Here is a 19,372-nt window from a genome sequence, read left to right on the forward strand (position 1 = left end):
TCTGCAGTGCCGTGAAGGGAAAGGTAAATAAAGTGGGGTTTCTTGCTTCTTGTACCACCCAAGCTGCAATTTTAAAAAAAAAAAACAAGCTTGAGAAGGGCTTGCAGTGGTCTGCCCAGCGTTTTGTTTTGCTTCCCCTGCATTTTAGAAAACAAATATTCATAAAATTTTAATAATAAATATCGATAAATAGATTTTATAAAATATCCGAAGCGGGTGGGCGGCCAGGGGAGGGAGGCTTGCTGCCGGCTGCCGCCGCGGTGAAGCCCCGCAGCCGCCCGGGAGGACTGCGGGAGACCCGGGCCGGTACCGCGGCCGCCAGCGAGCACGGCCGGGCTGCGAGGCCGCCGCCGGCGGGCCCTGAGGGCCGGGCCGGGCCCCGGCGCCGGGCGGAACCAACCTTCCCCGGCGCCCGCCCCGAGAGGCGGCCGGCACCGTGTGGCCGCCGCACGCCCGGCGCCGGGAGCGGGGCGGAGCGGGGCCAGCGCGGCGGCGGCCGGGACGATGTGGGGCGGCGGCGGCGGGGCGGCGGCCCGGGCTCTCACCCGCGCCCTGGGGCGCCGGCGGGCGGCGGCCGCGCTGCTGGGGGCGGCGGGCGGTGAGCTCCGACCCGGCGGTTCTTTCTGGCGGCGTGTGTGTGTGTGTGTCTCCGTGTGTGCGTGTCCCCGCCCCGGCCGGCCTGAGCACGGCGTCCCGGCTGCGGCCTGCCCTCCGCCGCCCCCGGACTGGCGGGCGCCCGGCGGGAGCGACGGAGCCGCTCTTCTCCCGCAGCGGAGCGGGGCCCTTCCCACCCGGCTGCACCGCGGTCCTGCTGCTAAAACTGCTCCGTGAGCCGGCCTAACGCTGAGCCAGCCTAAGGGCGAGCCCGCCTCACCCCAGCCCGTCAGGCCCCGTGCGACAGGCCGTGGCGGGCTCCGCACGCCCGACAGAGCTCTGCCCCGGGAGCCGTCTTTCCCCCAGGCACCCCCTTCGGCGCCCGCGCAGCCCTGCAGGGTGCTGGTATCCCCAGAGGTGCCTGCAGATCCCTCCGTGTCTCACCGCGGCCTAAAATCACCTTCAGGGGCCGCTGCTCCGGGGGCAATCGCTGTGCTTCGGGGGCTCTTGGCGACCCGGCAGCGGCTGGGCCGGGAGCGAGGGTGCTGGGCCTGCGCTGGCCCAGCCGGCGGGGGCGCGGGCGTGAAGGTGGTGCCCTCGGCCTGCCGCCGCGCCCTCTGCGAGGCTGTGCCTGTGTCTGCTTACCGACTCCTCTGATACGGAACGAGTGGGCCGACGGCTGTTTCTGACCCCAGTATGTGATGAAACGGGAATGGGAGCCCTGCGTTGGTAACTGTAATGATGTCAGTGCGTAGGCACAGCTTGTGGTCAGAGCAAACGTTTTGGTGAAATTCCCGCTAACTGAAGCATTTCAGCCACATCAAAAGTTCATTCAGGCTCTGAACAATGTCATTGTACATATTTTGAGGAGCACTGGGATGGTGAGCTAGCGTACGCTCTTTTGTTTAATCCCCACGCGCTCCCTAAGTACAATAGTGAGCAAATGGGTAAAGATTCGCCCAGTTAGTATTGTCGTTCTAGAGCTGTATTGCTAAACTAGGGCTTTTTTTGCCTGTGAGCTCTCATAAAGCAGATGTTTTCCATTCGGTTGCCTTTCTTTTATTTATGCAGATGACCATGCTGATCTGTCGTTTCAGTCAGGCCTGAGAGGTGCCCTTCAGAGCTACAGCTGGGAAATACAGCTGAAATCCAGTAGTGCTCTGCCTGTCTCTCTGAGGGAAATAAAAAGCAGCATGTAAGTACTGTATCTAAAATAATCCTGTGTGACAAGGACTATCATTTTCTATAACAACTTAATTTTAGTGACAGCGTCACACGCTCACAAATGTTTAAATGTTTGATGTGTCCTATTTTTGTTTTACTAATTAATAACTTAAAAATTACAGATGTGCAGTCATCTGTTTTGGAAGGTACGTTATGCAGTGCATACAAACAGCTGTTTGTTTTTAATCAAGTGTAACTAGAATCTCTAACAGAACATGAGTTTTGTTGGTTTTTTTTTCATTTTCTGATGCAGAATTTGTTCTTCCCATATTTCAGCTGGCATGAAATATTGGTATTAGTTTCATGACATTCAGCTTTCATTATTTAGGCTCACCGTGAAGAGACTTTTCAGCACTTCACACTCATCAGTGGATTCAAAGGAAATGAAAAAATTCCAGCTCCTCGCGCATAAGTGGTGGGATGAAGAAGGAGAATATTCAGCCCTTCATTCTATGAATGATATTAGAGTGCCGTTTATTAGGTATGATTTTTGAAGAGATTTTTAAAAACATATGTACTATTTCTGCATAAAACAATAATCAGTACTGCAGATAACTGCTTATTGCATCTATTAAACCACCTTGCATGTTTGCCCTTAATCACGTCCCTTTTCTTTCAGAGATACTCTCTTGAACATGAGTAGTAATTATCATCTGGGAAACCCACTTTCTGGAGTAAAGATTCTCGATGTTGGCTGTGGCGGTGGACTGCTAAGTGAGGTAAGAAACACGGTGCTCCGGTTTCTCTTGTTAGAAAGCGTGCAAAGTTCTTGAAATGTTTTACTGTTACACGGTTTGATTTATCATTCTCTGAGGAGGAGCTTTTCTCTTGTGTGATATATTAGTTTACAGAAAGGGAGGGAATTGGTAATGAGAAATTCTAAAATTTTGGGGTTCATCAGAAAAATAAGATTTCAAACACTGTAAAGAAAAGGAGAGGGGAAGAATGATGTAAAAGTCTTCTAGCTTTCTTCTGGGCCCTCCTGGTGTGACAACTTTTTTTCTCTTCCCCTCCCTGACCCTGCTCTGCCTTTTTTTTTTTTTAATTTGGAGCCTAGGCAAGAATACTTTAATCATGAAAATCCTTGTTACCAAAGAAGTATTTTCATTTACTAAACCTGTTAATTAAACATTCATTTCTCTGAGCTGCTTATCCTCAGTTTTTTATATAGGGGTGGGGATTCTCACCTTTGCTTTGATCTCATGGGAGAACGATGGAATAATGTCAAACACCAGAGGCATGCCTCCTCTCTGTCAGGAGACATTCCCCTGGTGTGGGGCCTGATGTTACAGCTGCTTCCCGAGGAGTCTACACAAACCTGGGACTGAGAAGTAACTATTTGTGGTGGAACCATGTGGCCGCACTGGCTCTGAACAATTCTGTATCCCATCAATAGACAAGGGGTGGCTTGCAAATTTAGGATTACAGGTCTGCCTGAGTTGCTCTGGGAACTTCATCTTTTCTTCTTTTATTCTGAGCCAAATCCTGTAGTTTTGCAAGAGCCTGCTCTCCAACTGGTGTGCTGCCTCACCTTCTCAGGCTGAACAACCGGTGAATTTCAGGTTGGAATAACATACCTGTGGTCATGTTCTGTAGTCTGTTTCAGTTTCAAAAGAGGTGATGGCTGAGGTGCTAACCCATGAGTAAGGAGACACTGGAGAAACTTGAGTGACAGCCAAGCCTGATGCTATCCTAGTAAACATTAGTGTTTAGTTCTCAGCAGTGAGAAACTCCCAGAGATAATTGTATATTAAGTAACCATTAAAAAGATATGAGGATTTACCATTACAGGTGGACGTTGAAGAAAGTAATGACAGTAATTAAATACGCGTTGTCTCCCCCTTTAACTACTGTGTTGATTTTCCCCCTTTGTTTTTCTTCTGTTGGAGGGTAGTAGTGGAGGAGATCTTTATTTGGTGTAACAAAATGGATTCAGAACAATTTATGCTAAAAGACAATTTAAATGTCTATATTCCAGTATAGAATTTTCTTTGCTTTAATAAACATTTCAAATAAAACTGCTGGACTAAAGCTCATCATTTACTGTTGTTTGTCGTCTTCTCTGATAGAGGTTTTCTGCATTGTGTAGGTATGCTGCAAAGTTGCAGGCACCTTTAAGTAAATTGTTTTCATGCAGAGAATAAATTATACTCTGTATTATTAGCCTCTAGGTAGACTGGGAGCTTCGGTTACTGGAATTGATCCTCTGGAGGACAACATTAGAACAGCAGATCAACATAAGTCATTTGATCCGGTCCTGGCCAAGAGAATACAGTACAGGTCCAGTTCACTGGAGGAGATTGTGGAAGAGTGTATGGAAACCTTTGATGTAATCGTAGCTTCTGAAGTAGTGGAGCACGTGGCTGACCTTGAAACGTTTATCAAGTGTTGCTCTCAGGTGTTAAAGGTAAAAGAGTTTTTGCATTCATTTCTCCACCTTGAAGTCTAAACCATGCTCCAGAGATGCCTTCCGTTCCCCTCTGTGATGCAAGTACTTCTTCCCAGTTTCAGTAACTAAAGTTAGAGGAAGTTTATTTCCCCGGCGCTGCCTTAAAAAAGTGTTAATGGCATTACCTAGCATTGCAGTGTTGCTTTGCATGAAGACCTTAAGAAATCTGGCTGCATCTGATTTCACCTAGGTGAGAGAAAACGTGGCAGTGCTGCTGTTGATGGATGGCGATGGCTCACCCAGCACTGACACTGACTGTAATGATGTTTCTGACTCACAAGATTCTGTTCCAGCTCTAGCATCACATCAGATGTGCTCCTGGATTGCTTTTAAAGGGTCATAGTGACGCCTGGAGATAATCAGGTGTTGTTTTATTCCTCTCAATATTTTTTCATTCGGAAAGAAGGATGGTAGGCCCAGTACACAAGCAGCAGCTTTCCTTTAATCTTTTGATTTATCTTTCTGGTCATCAGAAGGAATATAGACTATTTGAATGGAACACTTAACTAATTTTCAGCCTGCTGGGGACATAGAAATTATCCTTTATTTCTACCAAACAGTCTCTTAAGTACTTAAAATTAATTTCTGGCTTTGTTTTTTGACCCTGTAATCATTAGAAGCAGCATGGCATTCAGCAGTCTCAAAAATTAGGCAGTATTGCACAGTTCACTTTGGTTTGAATTTTAAAAAGTGTTTCTTTTTACAAGAGGTATTGTATATACCTTTTTACTTATCCATTTCCCGGGCAATGTTACATGATAAGTGACTTTGTTAGATGTTTTTTGGGCAAGGAAATGGTTATCAGACCATCCAAGACTTCGATTATGTTGACTGTTACGAATATGTTACGAGGAGCACGTAGACCTGTAAATAGCAAATTATGTACTTTAACGTGATTAAATTTACAATTTTAAAAAAATTAAATATTATTCTAATTGAACGTTGTAATCTTTTAATCAGCCTGAAGGTTCTTTATTCATTACTACAATCAATAAAACGCAGTTGTCCTATGTCCTGGGAATTGTGGTTGCGGAAAAAATCCTAGGCATTGTACCGGAAGGAACCCACGAGTGGGAGAAGTTTGTTCCCCCTGAAGAGCTGCAGCGCCTCCTGGAATCAAGTAAGTTCCAGGCCAGATGATGGGAATGCAGAGAGAGATTCAGATGCTCCCTGTAGAAATGGCAAGGGGATAAGACAGGTAGGGTGAGTGTTAACGACAACACACAGCCTTTCCTATTTGAGTTACCAGTCATATATTATGAGTATCATTTCTGGTTTAAAGACACTACTGCTTACTGGCTTTTGTATAAAGTAAATAAACTAAGTGGAGTCCTAAGAATGCAGAAATTACGCAAACAAAATCCCCATTTCAGGCGCCCCACTGTTCGATAGCCTAAGTGAAAATGCCAAGGTTTTCCATCCCTTTCTGGTGGCAGAATGTACGCCCTGAGTTGGTTCACATCCTCTAGGTCAGGTTTGAGAGAATAACTGCATTGGCACTCCAGAGCTTAGCTGCTGCTACTGCGTTGTTTGTGATCATCTCCTCGGGAGAAGGCGTTTTTATTTTTGGTTGCTGCTCCGTGTTCTTTATTCATGTTATGTTACTAAAATATTTCTTCAAAACTGTGAAGATGAAACCTACTACAAATTCATTAGTCAGTATGATACTGATTTGAAGAAATAATTAAATTGCCCTGGTTTGATTGCTTTTAAAATAGTCAAAGTGCTGAGCTGGGAAAAGTCCTGCCCATTGCCCTCCTTCCCTGCAGATGTTTTAAAACCCTTTCACGGAATATTTCACTTTGCTTTCGTTCACGGTAAAGAAGCCGAAGTATGAGCGGAGCTATTCTCTTGGCGAGGTCTTCTCCTGGCACTTCGCAGTGATGCAGTAAGGCACATGACTAATACCCATTCACGTGCTGGTGGTTCTTCCCACTCCCTTCCAAAGGAGAAGCAAGTGCAGTGGAGTGATATGTTTTGATGAGGTGTTTGTTTTCTGCCTTCCCTCCTGTATCCTGCTGGGACACGGCAGAGCCATGCAGTGAACTGAGAGCTGCTCAGCAGGGAGTGCTAAATCACTCTTCGCTTGCGCTGAGTCCTTGATGGCGTTCTTCTGCCTCTTTCTTGTATTTCCCATTCCTAAGGGGAATCTGCAGAATCCTTCCAAAGACGTGCTTAGATTTTCATTTTGAAGTGTGCGATGTTAGTCTGAAGCATGTCTCCACCTACAGAAAACGTTACCAGTCACCCAGACGTGGTGCTGTGAGGTTTGAGGTTTCTAGCATACTGCTCGCAGTGGTTCACTGTACAGTGTGCTAATGGTACGTGGCCTGGCGCAGAGCTATCGCTGCTGGTGCCAGTTGCGGGACCTGCTGCCGCCAGTGGCGTCTGTTGCCACTGCTTGTGGTGGTGTCTGACAAAGGCCAGCTTGTGAATCACTGCTCCCCAGCTCGGAGGAAGAAACGCGTTTCATCCTTGCTGTTCTAAAGGGTTTGATGTTGCAGTGACTTACAATATGTAAGAACATCTGTTGTTTTATGCCTTCTTTCTTTTCTAGATGGCTTTTCAGTCAAGACTGTGAATGGGATGTTGTATAATCCCCTCTCAGGGTCGTGGAGCTGGATGGAAAGCACAAGCGTGAACTATGCAATGCACGCTGTGAAATCCGTGGCTCAGGGACAGTCAAGCCCAACAGGCGCCCTGTCAGAGATGGAAAGGGAGCAGTCCTCGGCCACAGCTGGTGCTGCCATGTGACTGTTGGAGACGTGTGGTGATGGACTGCCACCAGGAACAGAAAAGAAGGTTTTACCCAGATGGACATAATAAAACCTTTTTTAACAACAAGCTTGCTGTTTGCATTAATAATGCTTATGCTATTTTTGGCCAAATATTTTAGGGCAGTCTCAGAAAATAAACAAGTGCCCATTATCTCGGGAATCATTTCAGACTGAAATGAGCAAAGCTTTTAAAGAGTAAGTATTTTTATAAGAAAGTAGTTCCAAATTGTTGGACAGGAAAATGCAAATTATTCTGTCAGGAGCTTGGAGGAAGCTCTTTTATGTGATGGCTTTTTCAGTCCTACCAGGAAAACTCAGATCTCCACAGAATAATAGCTTAAATATAGAATTAGTTTATAAACACAGCAATGTATGATAAATAAAATGCCTTAGATATTTAAGTTACTCGACTGTGTCAGTTAAATACACGAAACACTTAAAACCCACAAACACTTGTTTTTATATTATGCCTCTCCCTGAGAGGATTAAAAAAAACCAAAGTAGCAAACCTTTCCGTCGGGTCATGCTATTTCTACAGTTGATGTGAGCTAACTGCAGTGGAAGCAGAGTCTCCTAGACCAGAGTGCCTCAGCTGTCAGAAGCCTCTTCACCACAAAGGTACCTGTAGCTGTACCTATTGCCTCAACTTTCTCCCTCTACCCAAATAAAGGGAAGTCAAATTACAGGTAAAATTTTACTAAGCAACCAGAGCTTTATGCTAGAAAAATGACACATTAGCTGTCAGTCCTAAAATTGAAGTGCCATACCTGCTCGGTCTTAAAGTCCTAGTGCCAGGTTAAGGAAAAGTGTTGATCCACAATGAAACAGGAGTTTCTAAATAAAATGCCTTGTGTGTGTTCATGGCTGCCTCTTTTTCCTTCTCTCGTCTCATCCTCTAAGCTTATATAGAGGTAGAGAGGTGGGCTGGGTCTGATTTTCTAAGTTTGAAAATGAAACTTCTGGGTGTTTTGTTTTGTTTTTTAATTGTGCATTTCTGCTGTAGAGGTTTGGTGGGCTTATATTACTGTATTGCACATTTGCATTCTTGCTGCTTTGCTACATCTGCACGTTGCTTTGGGATCCAGGTTTCAGGCTGAATCTGATGATGCACAGAAGAATATTGTTCATTTGTAATGGAAATAATAGTAATTCATAGGCATTAAGACTGAAAAGGGTTATCTAGCATGATCACTTCTATGACAGTAAATTCTGCTTTATAGTATCTCTTTGGGCTGTAGCTTGGCTTTGGGAAGAAGAGTCATCCTCACGTAAAGAGTTGTAAGTAAATTGTTCAAAAGTTCATCAGCTGAAGTGGCCTAACCTCAGATCCCAGCCAGTGATGCCTTAGCATCTTCATTTTTTAGGTTGACCTCCCTGTTATCAGCGGCCTGTCTTGTAAATGTGTAGTTTTGAATCAAGTCACCCCTTCATTTTCTTTAAGATAAGTGCACTGAGATTATCGCTACAGCTGTTACCACTACAGCGCAAGTTTCTGAGTTCAAACAAAATTTTGTGGTAAACATCATGTTTGAAGCATGACAGTGGAAATGGATGCAGTGTTTCAGCAACGGCGTCACTGACGCTGTCTGCAGGAAGAACGCTGTCATTCTGCTTCTGCCTGCTGTTCTTTTGCACAGGAGTCTCTGCTCCGTTGGTCAGGCATGCAAAGCGGCGCGTAGCGTTCAGGAGAGGAGTGACGCTGGGGAAAAATGTGGAGCCAGAGCAGATTACCAGCGGTCTTTGTTCCTAACACGTGGGTGAGCTCCCCATGCCAACTGTATGACTGTTTGGTTTCAAATTTTACCAACAGTTAATTGAAAGAAACAGTATATGAAAAGCACCGAGGCCCGGACAGATTCCTGGATTAGCCCACTAGAAACATCTACCAAGGGGGACAGTCCCCCCTTCACCTATTTGTTTGGAGACCTGTCAGGTGAAAACACAGGTTGATAAAACTGGGATAGAACAGCTGATTTTTATTTGCTTTAAAAGTCCTAAATCCAGATGTTTGTGTAACTAGCTGTTCTCTTGGCTTTCTCAACTTTTCCTTTCTTCCCACTTGCTTGTATTTTTTCATTAAACTGTGAGCCACCTGGGGGGGAACTGGTTTTTTCACTCCTATTTCTATTGCACATAGCACAGACAGCCTTTGATGATGCTTGGGTTCTCCACCCAGGCTCACTAAAAGGCTCACATACCTCATCAGCAATGGCTGGCACTTAGGCAACAAGCACATGGACCTGGTTGTCCGTGGATACCCCTGTTTTTGACAAAAACTTTCTCTCAAGCACCTGACCTTTTGCTCCTGAGGGTGTACAGGAGCCCTGTCAACCTAGGAGAGTTCAGTGAGCGGGGTGGGCAGAGGCGTGGGGACTGCTTGAACACGTCCCTGTACTCATGGCATGTCTCCAGATGTCCCAACGTGTTCCATCCTCAGTTTTCCTCTCCTGGTGGAGCATCCTAGCTATTCTGGCTGTATTTCATCCCTCTGGTTAAAACAAAAGCTAAAAAATAAATGATTGAATTAGAGATCATTTTAGTGAGTTATCAAATATTGCAATAATATCCTACACTTTGCTTTTTAGCTGATTTTTAAAAAAATCCTTGCATTATTCATAAATGTGCATCTGACAAAGTCTAATCAAATTCAGTACTGTGCATTGAATGTGTACTACGTATTCATGCTGCAGAAACTTTTTTCTTAAAATGTGTGCATAGGAAACTAATAGAGACATCACGCTTCTCTTAGCTCGGTTAGCTGTGGAAATTTAATAGGTGCTATTGAAATGGACAGAATTTAAGTCAAATAAATTTGCAAATCTTTGGCTTTCCTGTTGCAAGTTGTTTGTGAGTACGGAGCCATAGCTTTGATGCTTACAGGAACAGTGGTGGTAGGAGTGAAAAAAAGTAATGTTAGAGCACCAGGCACGCACCTGGGACTAGGGTTGAGGCAGGAGCTGATTCTTGCCTTAAGATTGTGAAAAAGTCATAACTGGGACTTATCTTCAGCCTCTGTGTTTATTTGTGGTTGTAGACTCTTGAATCTGCTGTTCCCAGACATTTGTTTCTGCAACACAACAAACTGGAGCAAGGAGCTGATCTGGCCAAAAAATCCAACAGGGCAAACTACATCGTTCTGGGTGGTCTCAGCTGTTCAGCTCTGATGTGGCTCATCATGTTGCCTTATCTCCCCCATCGGTCCACACGGCCCCAGTCCCACCCCCTTTGCTGAGACTGCTGCTTGTCTGAGTTGTAAATCTTTTTTTTTCCACTTCCTCCCTTCTTTTTTCTTTCTTTCCCACTTTTTTTTTTTTCCCCTTGGGGTGCTGGTGGTGGTTGTGCTGTTCAGGGAGCTGAATTTTCCCCACTGTCAAGGACTAGTGCCAGCCAGGAGGTGAGCAGTGGGAGCACATGGCCAGGGAGAGGGTAGGGGCCAAACAGGTTGGCTCACCCTGTCTTGTGGAATGGCACTTTCAGATAATAATTGAAACACTAATTGCACTCAAGCCCAATTTGAGTAGTAGGAGTGTCTCAGAGCAGATTTGCATTTAATTTCCTTTTTAAATAAAAACAGAACTTGAAGTTCCCATGATGTCTCTTTACAGCATCTCACTGCCCATTCTTCCCTGGTGGTCTAGTCACATTGCATGGCCATTTTTACAGAACTTTACAATTTCTTTACATACGTTTACATGGTCACCCTGTGTCGGGTTTCTAGGGAATGGAAAAGAGGAGGGAGGAAGTAGTAGGAACAGAAATGTGTAGTGGCTGTGAGTGGAGATAAGAATAAAGGCTATCTTGTGGAAAGTTTTTCTGAAAACGGCTTCTCAACTTCTTTCACTGTGTTGAAATCTCAGCTTTAAAAAAACCCAAACTTATTTGCCACACGCTTCTAAAAATGTTTGAAAGGAATAATTGCATGCAGTCTAGAGGTTCAGAAGGCAAAAGGCTCGGTTTCTGTAATTAGCCAGCCTGATGAAGCAGATTGGAGCAGTAGTGAGACAGAACATGAGTCATCACATCAGTGTTGTTACTGTAGTTGCAGGGATTTGAGAGGCACCCAGGAGTACCTGGAATGGGGGACAGCATTGAAAAGCCAGAAGTTGTAGAAGGAAGAAGACCAATGCCTGGAAGATAAATGTGCTTCCAATGGAGATGAGAAATGTGAAATAATGGTATACAGGGCAGTCAGGTTCAAGCGTGCCTTCAGAGAGGAACTACTGATGGTTGGAAGAGCGGCTCTGTGTCACATGGAAGCAAAAGTTCAGGTATTTGCAGCCTCCCACTTGTTTTTGCATGTTCACCTCCAGTGCCTCATTCCAAATGCCTACACCCTCACCGACGTCCTGCAAAGGAAAGGTGGGCTCCCCTCATGTCAGACTGAACATTGATGACTTAGTACTCATGGGTAGCTGCCAGCTCCCTCATTCGTGGTGCTCCTCACATTTGTGTAGAGGATCTCTCACCCTACTGCTTGCAGATGTATTCCCATTGTACTTCTTTGCATTTAACAACCTTTTATCAATCAGGAGCATAAGCTATAGCAAACTTCTTCACTATCTGTCCCAAGATGCCCACAGGAAGGAACAACTTGTATCCTAAAACTGCAACCCTGTTGACTGGACTCAGCATTTATTTAATAAAATTACTAACATTAATTTGTAAAAGAGGAAAAATGCGGAAGCCCAACTGCATAATTTCTCTTCCCCACCCTTTGAAGTTCTCAAAATGCTCCACAGCACCGCTTCTCTCTTACTGCCTCTGCTGGGCTTTGCTGAGCCTGTGAGGGAGCAGTAACGCTTGGTGTACAATCATCCTTCAGGACCTCTAATGCAGACTTTGTGGTTTATTCGGTTCTGTGCTGTTTCAGAATAATCCTGTTTTTCTGATCAGGGTGAATTTTGTTGCTTTGTCTCCTCCTTCATGATAAGTGACTGAAGAATAGTTCTTTTTAGGTAATGCACTGTCTTGCCATCATAACTGCATATTTTTTTGCAGCCCCTTCTCAAATGGAAAGTAGAACACTGCTTTTATAGCCCTTTTAAAATCAATTGATTCTGCTTAGATTGAACAGTACTATAAATTTGAATAAAAAGAACATTATTTTCAGACGATGCTTTTGTGATAAAAATCAGCCTGTATTTCCCCTGGTTATATGGGGAAACACAGCTTCCAGGTTATAAGATAAAGTTCTAGTCATTTAACGTTTGTGCTAACAGTAGACTTTATTTGTATTGGCAATGTGTCCCATTCTCCTGAAGCAATATAAAATGATGTCATGTTTTATTGTAGCCAAAAGGACTGTGATTTCACCTAGGATGTAAAAATCACCTGACCTGTCTTGACTTACACATGCATTAATTGCACAGCCACCTCTCAGTCCATTACGAATTCAGGATGTATACTTTGTTCTGCATTTTACTGTGCTTTTATTCTTACATGGAGTCACTCCAGAGATACAATCAATATTCATTTTTTTTTCTAGAAAATAAAATTGCTTTCTGCTTAAAAGGATTGTGAAGACCATTAGTGTTCCATTAATAACCCTGAAACCATTGTTGTGTCCTCATGAGATGTGTTAACTTAAAAAAACCCAAAACAACAAACAAACAAAAAAACCACCCTGAAACAACTTGGAGATTAAACTGCTAATAAGGCCTTGTACAGTAGTTGTATTATAAAGACTTGCAATAATAGAAGCTACAGAAAAAGATCTGGTGTTTATTTTCCTGAATTAGAATAAACACGCACAACCTGGAGACATATAAAAACTGAGGTAAACAAAACATACAGTAAAAAGGAGGCCTCAGAAGAATGTATCCAGCTCGCATAAATAACCTTAAGTTAGCAGATTCACCCTGAATGCCCTCTGATGAAGCTTAGCCCCAGCACTGACACTCGGGCTTCAATTCCCAGCTTTGCCTTCCCGCTGTTGGAGAAGCAGCAGCTCGGCACCTCACCTCCCTTGATCCACCTTGAAATTAATGCTTTACAAAGCTAATGGGACCTGGCTACCCCAGAGCCCTTAGGGATCTGCCCTTAAGGGTGCTCCCTGCCCCGTGTCCCGGCCGTAACTGAGGAGGTCCTGACTCCACAGCCACTGAGTGCCTGCCACTGCCGCAGGAACGCTGAGTGTTGTGCCTCTGCCCGCACCCAGGGATGTTAAAAACCAGTAAAACCCAATGTTGCTCTTTCTAAACAAAGCGCTACCAGTTTTCCTTTCAGTGTCAAAGATGGGTGCCCCTGTGTTCATTACCCTGCTCCTCACCCCTCCCAATCCTGATAGCAAGACCATCTAACTCCTTGAGAGTGCAAAGCTTTTGAACATGGGCCGGTTCCCTGAACACGGGTTTGCCCAGAGGCCTCTGCTCTGCAGCCAGGAAAAACGACTCTCTGAATTTTGAATCACCAGAACAGCATTTCTCAGTACACCATAGTAAGAAAAGTCCTGCCAAAGCTACCAACAAAAGGTCTCTGATGAGATCTGGCTCACCCTGCTATGGCTGCTGACAAAGTACTCTGGAGACACCTAGTTTTTTCCTTCTCCAGAGGAAGCATGAGACTCCCCAGATGACCCTAGATGCCAAAGTTTCTGAAGCTGTAGTCAGGTGAGAAGATGTCCCAGGGAAGGATGAGAAAGGGAGGAAGCTACATGGGCTGCAGGACTTCATGGCGTGTAATGGAAGAAACTTCAAATGGCCTGTCTAGGCAGGACAGCATTCCCATGAGGGTTGAGCATCTCCCCCTTATTGAATCCTACCTGTAGATAAGAAAAAAGCTTCTGTCTGCAGCACCACTTCACTAGCACCTTTTTCCAGAACCAAATTCACAATAAACCAAAATCCTGCTATCTACTATGGTGCTCATCAGTTCGCCTTCTCAGAGGCTGCATATAGCAGGCCATCGGCTCTGCCACTGTCTCTCCCATCCCTCTTCATTTCCAGAGATCTCACACGATGAAAGCATGGCCTTGGCCTCAGGGGCCCGTCCTTTGGAAGGGGCTCTCCTCCTCCCTGCATTCCTTCTCCTTCTCCTCCCACTGCCTTCAGCTGGGAGGGGATTTGCAGACAAATGTGTTGCACTGGAATGATCTCCTCTTCACATTTTGTGGTCCTATTGCCCTGGATCGACAGGGTGCGTGCTTGCTAATGGTACATCACCCTGTTTTACAGGGTCTGCAGCAGCTAGTGCTTTTATCTCTTTCTACCACCTTAGGCTAGCTGCGAGCTAATCTAAGGCAGATGCATTAAACAACTTGTTTTCCCAGAAAAGACACCTCTTACTTAACAGTGCTATATCTGAAGACTGCATGCATCTTTTGAAAAGAGTAAATACGGTAAGGAAAGGAAATCTGTTTAAGGAAATCTGCAAAAGCTTCATGTATCTCTATTATAAATCAAATATGAACACCAACCAAGTCACTGCAAATCTTAATTCTTCTGATCAGAGGATGCTGTAAATGGGAGAGGGAGAGCATTTACAAACAGGCAAAGACTGGGATCCACTGCATTGGGCTATGGCAAGCAATCTGTGGCTGGTTCCCAACGCTGTTCTATCAAGCAAATTTTACATGAAAGATCTCACTATAAAAGCATGTAACTGTCCCCATGACATTATGAGAGTTGTCAGTCATCCAAAAAGCTTGTAATAAAATAAAAAGAATTAAAGCATCGTGAGGCTGTAGGTCTGTCAGCTGAGTATCTTTTTCCATTTATCTGGCTCTGTATTAATAACTTATGGATGTGACCAACTTAGCAGCAAGCTGCCAGCCTGAGTATTTCCACCTGCAGAAAGCAGGAGGCTTCAAGCAAAGCCATTTTTTCTGGTAAAAACAAGGAACGCTGAGTTATTTACATCATTTGGGGCAGTCTCGGGGTATGTGTCACCTCAGAAAGTGGCTTTGTTTACCAGAAAGTGCAAGGTAAACTCTGGGGAGCTGCTGGAATTGCACTTAGTGTGGATTTAGATATAGCACAAAAGGAGCAGTTTGGATGTTTTGCATTTCCTATGTATTTGTACCTTTGTATGTCATTAAAGTTATCACTAACCCCTTTTCTAAATCCAAACTGAAATGCAGCATGACCATTTTGCAGCTTTACATTGGCTATTTTTATCTGAATAATTAAGAAGACATGTATACAAAACTCAAGCTGCCCAGAGTGATCATTAATATTACAACAAAACCAGTCCTGGCAGCAGTCAGCGATTATTGCAGAAGGATCTTGGAGAGCCTTCTGGCAATGAGAATGCCTTTTTCCACCCTCTCATAAACTCAGCCCTCACCACAAAACCCTATTAAATTACGTCTTCCGCAGGCAAGGGCTCAGTAAGTTTGGGCTATTTCAGAGGAGGAAAGTTTTTCTGTACCTCCAGAGGATGCCCTGCCAGCACACGAAGCGAGTGCCCTACCTGAGCAGGGTAGGGCTGGGGACTTTGGCTGGGGCCAGCCAGTAACCATGCATGGGCATGGTGAGGCGCTTTTGTTACAGGCAGAGCAACACATAAAAACAACCTGTACCGTTTAACAGAGCTGTTAAAAGCTTTGCGCTGCCCAGAGTCTGGCCACATGGAAGAACGAGGGCAGCAAGTAGGCGCCACGGGTGATACCGGCACGGGAGATGAGCAGGAAATGGGTAGCCCTATTTCTTGAAGTCCCAGGGGAGATTTCAAACTGATCAAACCCAGTTAGCAGCAGTACGGGAAAGCAGAACTTGGGGTGACACATTTGGCAAGAGCCCTGATTTTTAAAATGTTTAATTAGTTCTCAGCCGAAATACAGACGGGACAGCTTCTGCAGTGAGACTCCGCAAAGACCCATTGCAACCGCCGGGCTCGGACAGCAGTTTCGACACCCACCGCCAGCTCTGTGGGCAGCACGGCATGCAAACTGCAGGCTTTTTTAAAGAGATGCAAAGACTTCACAGGAAAAAAAAAAAAGATTAATGTAATGAGGAACAAGAGTTTTTATGCCAACATACAGAATCTAGTAACACTAATGAGTTTATTAGTGCCTCCCTGCCCCCAAATCAAACTGCAGACTTCGGAAGAAAAATTTAGATTTGTTAACTGGACAAATCTACTTATTTTATTCTGTTATTCTCTCTTCCTTCCGGCAGCTGCACTAGAACAGTTTACAGATAAAAGTGTACTTTAACGTATTAGATCTTGTTTTGCTCTGCGCAATGTATCTGAAGGATGACTGTTCCAGACTGTGCCGTGCTCGGTGTGTGTTTGCAGCCAGACAGGCGTGTGGGTGTATCACTGTTAGCTCTTATTTTCCCCACTCCAAAAAATGAAAAGTGGTAATTTAGCAAAGATGCAGAGCTGGATTCCCACCCTCCCTGAGCGAGGGAGTGAGGTGGCTGTCAGTCGGGCGGGCACCACCTGTGAGCCTCTTTGAGGCGAAGGTGGGAAAAGCGAGGAACCAGTCCAAGACTGCAGCACCTGTGATGCACAGAAGCAGAAAGCAATACTCACCGCCGGACAAAGTGCTGTGGCTTGGGTTCCTCGGCACTTCTGCTGTCTAACAAGCCTCTCTAATAGAAGTCACTGGTTACAGGCAACAGTGCTGCCTTGCGAGGCTGTGCACCTTCCCTGGAGGCATGGACACTGCCTTCTTCCACACCCATGGAAAAGGCAGGCTGAGGACACGCTCTGCTGTTTTGCCCACAGGTAAGCTTGGCTACCAAACTGTCAAGCCAAATGGATTCAGTACCCACTGCCAGGAGATTTTGGAAACGAGAGGAAAAGAGGCTGGCAGCGCACCGCTAGCTAGTCAAGTGTCTGGGACAGGCACAAGCATACAGAACTTGTGTTTTATCCATGTTCTTTGTTTGCTGGTGTTAAACTCTGGCTACCATTCTGACCTGCACCTTTTAAACGCTCGAGTCTAGTCAGTGCCATGCAGGTCATAACCAACCTCTTAAAATCTGTTTTATGAGCGGGATGGCAAGGCTGCTGGGGTGTCTGCAGAGATCTGTATCTGACACACCACGAGGCACAAGGGCTTTGCTGCTGAGGCTTCCCATGCTGTGTCCTGGGAGGCATCGCTGTGAGCTGGACCCTTGCAGCCTCTGGGCAACACCACACCCAGAACGGGAGTAACACAGCGTAAGGTCCTTCTCCAAAAGGAGGTGGCAGAATTCTTGTCAAACAAACGCTAAACATCTGACCAGAGTACCGCTCTAATAATCCTGGGGCAATCAGTTTGCCTTATAGTCTCCCTTGCTTCTGTACAGCATCTTAATGCCAGCAAAGGCACAAGTTGGGACTACCAAAACACAGGATTGACTTTCGGAGCATAAAATGCAGTAATGCTTCCTTCAAAACACCAGGTTTGCCCACCTGGTCTGGGGCAGCACTGGAAGGTGAATGATTTACTCCCTCCTTCCATCTGTCCCCTCTCTCACAGGTCTTCCCCACTTACGCTGGCCACTGATTCAAAATGCAGGTTTTAGGATAGCTCGTTTGCCTCTGAAAGTCAACCTGTGACAGCACCTGGGATGTGGATGCCCAGGACCTTCCTTTCTCTGCCCTTGCAGAAGTTTAGATCGCATCTGTAACTGGATCCCTCTTATCTGTAGCACAGCAAGCAAATCCCGTGGAGTAGCAAAAGCAGAGACCAGCTACCAGGCTGTGACTGTCCAGATTTATTAGGCTGCCTGCCACTTGAAACAAATCTTCAGCCTGAGATTTGCAGGTGCTGTAGCAGAGAAAAAAAGGGCTTTTCTTTGTCTTCACTGCCCTGTCACAAGAATTTAACAAAACCTCATGCTGCAAATAATCAGCTGTGGCATGAAGTGGCTGCTGCTCTCGCTCTCCACTTTTACTTCATTACCTGTGCATTATCTGTAGCATGGAGTGGCCCAAATCTGTGAAGAAGGTGCTCAGCCATCACCTTGCTAAGGATGAGGGCAAAGGAGCGCAGCAGGCTTTGGAGAGAGCAACCTGTTTGTGGAACAAGATTTACTGGGTCCCTGGGATCTCTCTGATCCCATTAATTCCTGCAAGCAGGGTATCAGCACAGCATCAAACACATGCTATGTATCAAACACAGGGCTCTTGTGCTGTAGCCTGTGCTTACTGAATACCCATAAACAACAAGTTAAAAGTGGGGAATAAAACAAGATGCTGCAAGGAGCTACTGTGGGGAAGTGTCAGAGCACAGCAGCCTGCCTGGTAAGTGCTGTCAGGAGGCAGAGACCATTGCTCTCACTGATGCTGCACGCCCGTGCAGCTGGCCACTGCTGGCACTTGGAGAAGTCAACTTCACTCAGGGCTCTCCGATTCCTCATCTTCCTCCTTTGTCTAATCTGTGCCAATCCATGAGGTAAAACATCTACAAAGCCCTGGTCATAGACCCAATTTATCCCCTACTGGACAAAGAAGGTTGCTCCATTTGCAGGAACAACTGTGTCACTTCTATTGCCCCTGATGGCATAATAAAACATTTAACCTGCGGGAGCTTTTTGGCGCAGCTGTGTACGCACCACAGCATTTAATGAAGGACTGAGTGTTTGGACAGTGGTATTCATCAGAAAACAAAGGGCGCTGTTAGCATTTTAGAGTCGGTGTGACGTGCAGAGCTGTGGATATTTGGCAGAATATAACATGCAGTCCCGCTCACACTGTCGTGGGGCACCGAGGGCTCCTGCTGCGGGAGGGAGGCCACAGGCAAGGGAGCACGGGGACCCTCAGCACCAGGTACATCTTGAGGGATTTGCTTTAGGGTCACACTGCTCCTCTTCCTCTGCACCTTTCCGCCTGTAAAGGTGCTCTCCTCAGTCACCTCATCGAGCATCACAGAAAATACAGAGAAAATCGCCACCGACGGGCGGTCGGCTGTTCAGGGATGCGTGTGGTCACGCTGCGCTGCGGCCAGGCACTGGGCCGTGATGGCGGCTTGGCATCTTTTGTCCCAAATACGGGGTAAAACACGAGGCCTCAATCGCCCCGTAAAAAACGGCGCAGCGATGCTCGCAGCAGCAGAGCACGGGCATTCTGACAGGACCGGCTTACACGCAAACCCCGAGGCGTGGAGCGCGGTGGGCAGCACGCCTATCCAGCCCCAATTCTGGAGGACGCTTGCCGAGCCGCGGCGCGGGGCCCCTCCGCGCACCCCTCCCGCCCCGGGCCCGGCGGGGGGGACGCGGGGGCCCCTCCGCAAGGGCAGGCCCGGCCCCTCCGATCCCCTCCCCGCCGCCTTGCGCAGCCGCGCGGCGACGGCTGAGGGAGCCGCCGGAGCCGCCCGGCGCGGCGCGGCGCGGCGCGGCCCTCCCCGCCGCCGCGGCTGGGCAGGGCCGGGCAGGGCGGGCCGGGGCGGAGGGGA

General features: G+C 46.3%; 1 protein-coding gene across 5 annotated transcripts; it reads left to right on the top strand.

Moving 5' to 3' along the window:
* Positions 1–370: 370 nt before the first annotated feature.
* On the top strand, positions 371–7,905 carry COQ3 (coenzyme Q3, methyltransferase). Of its 5 annotated transcripts, none has more exons than XM_064447586.1 (7): positions 371–598; positions 1,692–1,789; positions 2,147–2,299; positions 2,438–2,537; positions 3,983–4,225; positions 5,228–5,387; positions 6,825–7,905. In XM_064447586.1, coding segments are annotated over exons 2-7 (855 nt in total). In that variant the 5' UTR covers positions 371–598; positions 1,692–1,787; the 3' UTR covers positions 7,022–7,905. The 5 variants fall into 5 exon arrangements, with proteins under 5 accessions (XP_064303656.1, XP_064303652.1, XP_064303653.1 ...); XM_064447582.1 differs by having other exon boundaries at positions 439–598; positions 1,666–1,789; XM_064447583.1 differs by having other exon boundaries at positions 439–598; positions 1,696–1,789.
* The last annotated feature ends 11,467 nt before the right edge of the window (positions 7,906–19,372 follow it).

The sequence above is a fragment of the Phalacrocorax carbo genome, chromosome 3 (genome assembly GCF_963921805.1).
Source record: "Phalacrocorax carbo chromosome 3, bPhaCar2.1, whole genome shotgun sequence".
NCBI classification, from domain to species: Eukaryota; Metazoa; Chordata; class Aves; order Suliformes; family Phalacrocoracidae; genus Phalacrocorax; species Phalacrocorax carbo.

What these genes read in the sequence shown, in the direction of transcription:
- COQ3 (XM_064447582.1), top strand. Translation starts at nt 505, where the DNA reads ATGTGGGGCGGCGGCGGCGGGGCGGCGGCCCGGGCTCTCACCCGCGCC. An exon ending in GCTGCTGGGGGCGGCGGGCG is followed by an intron (nt 599 to 1,665) that starts GTGAGCTCCGAC and finishes TTATTTATGCAG; the next exon opens with ATGACCATGCTGATCTGTCG. An exon ending in GTTGCTCTCAGGTGTTAAAG is followed by an intron (nt 4,226 to 5,227) that starts GTAAAAGAGTTT and finishes TCTTTTAATCAG; the next exon opens with CCTGAAGGTTCTTTATTCAT.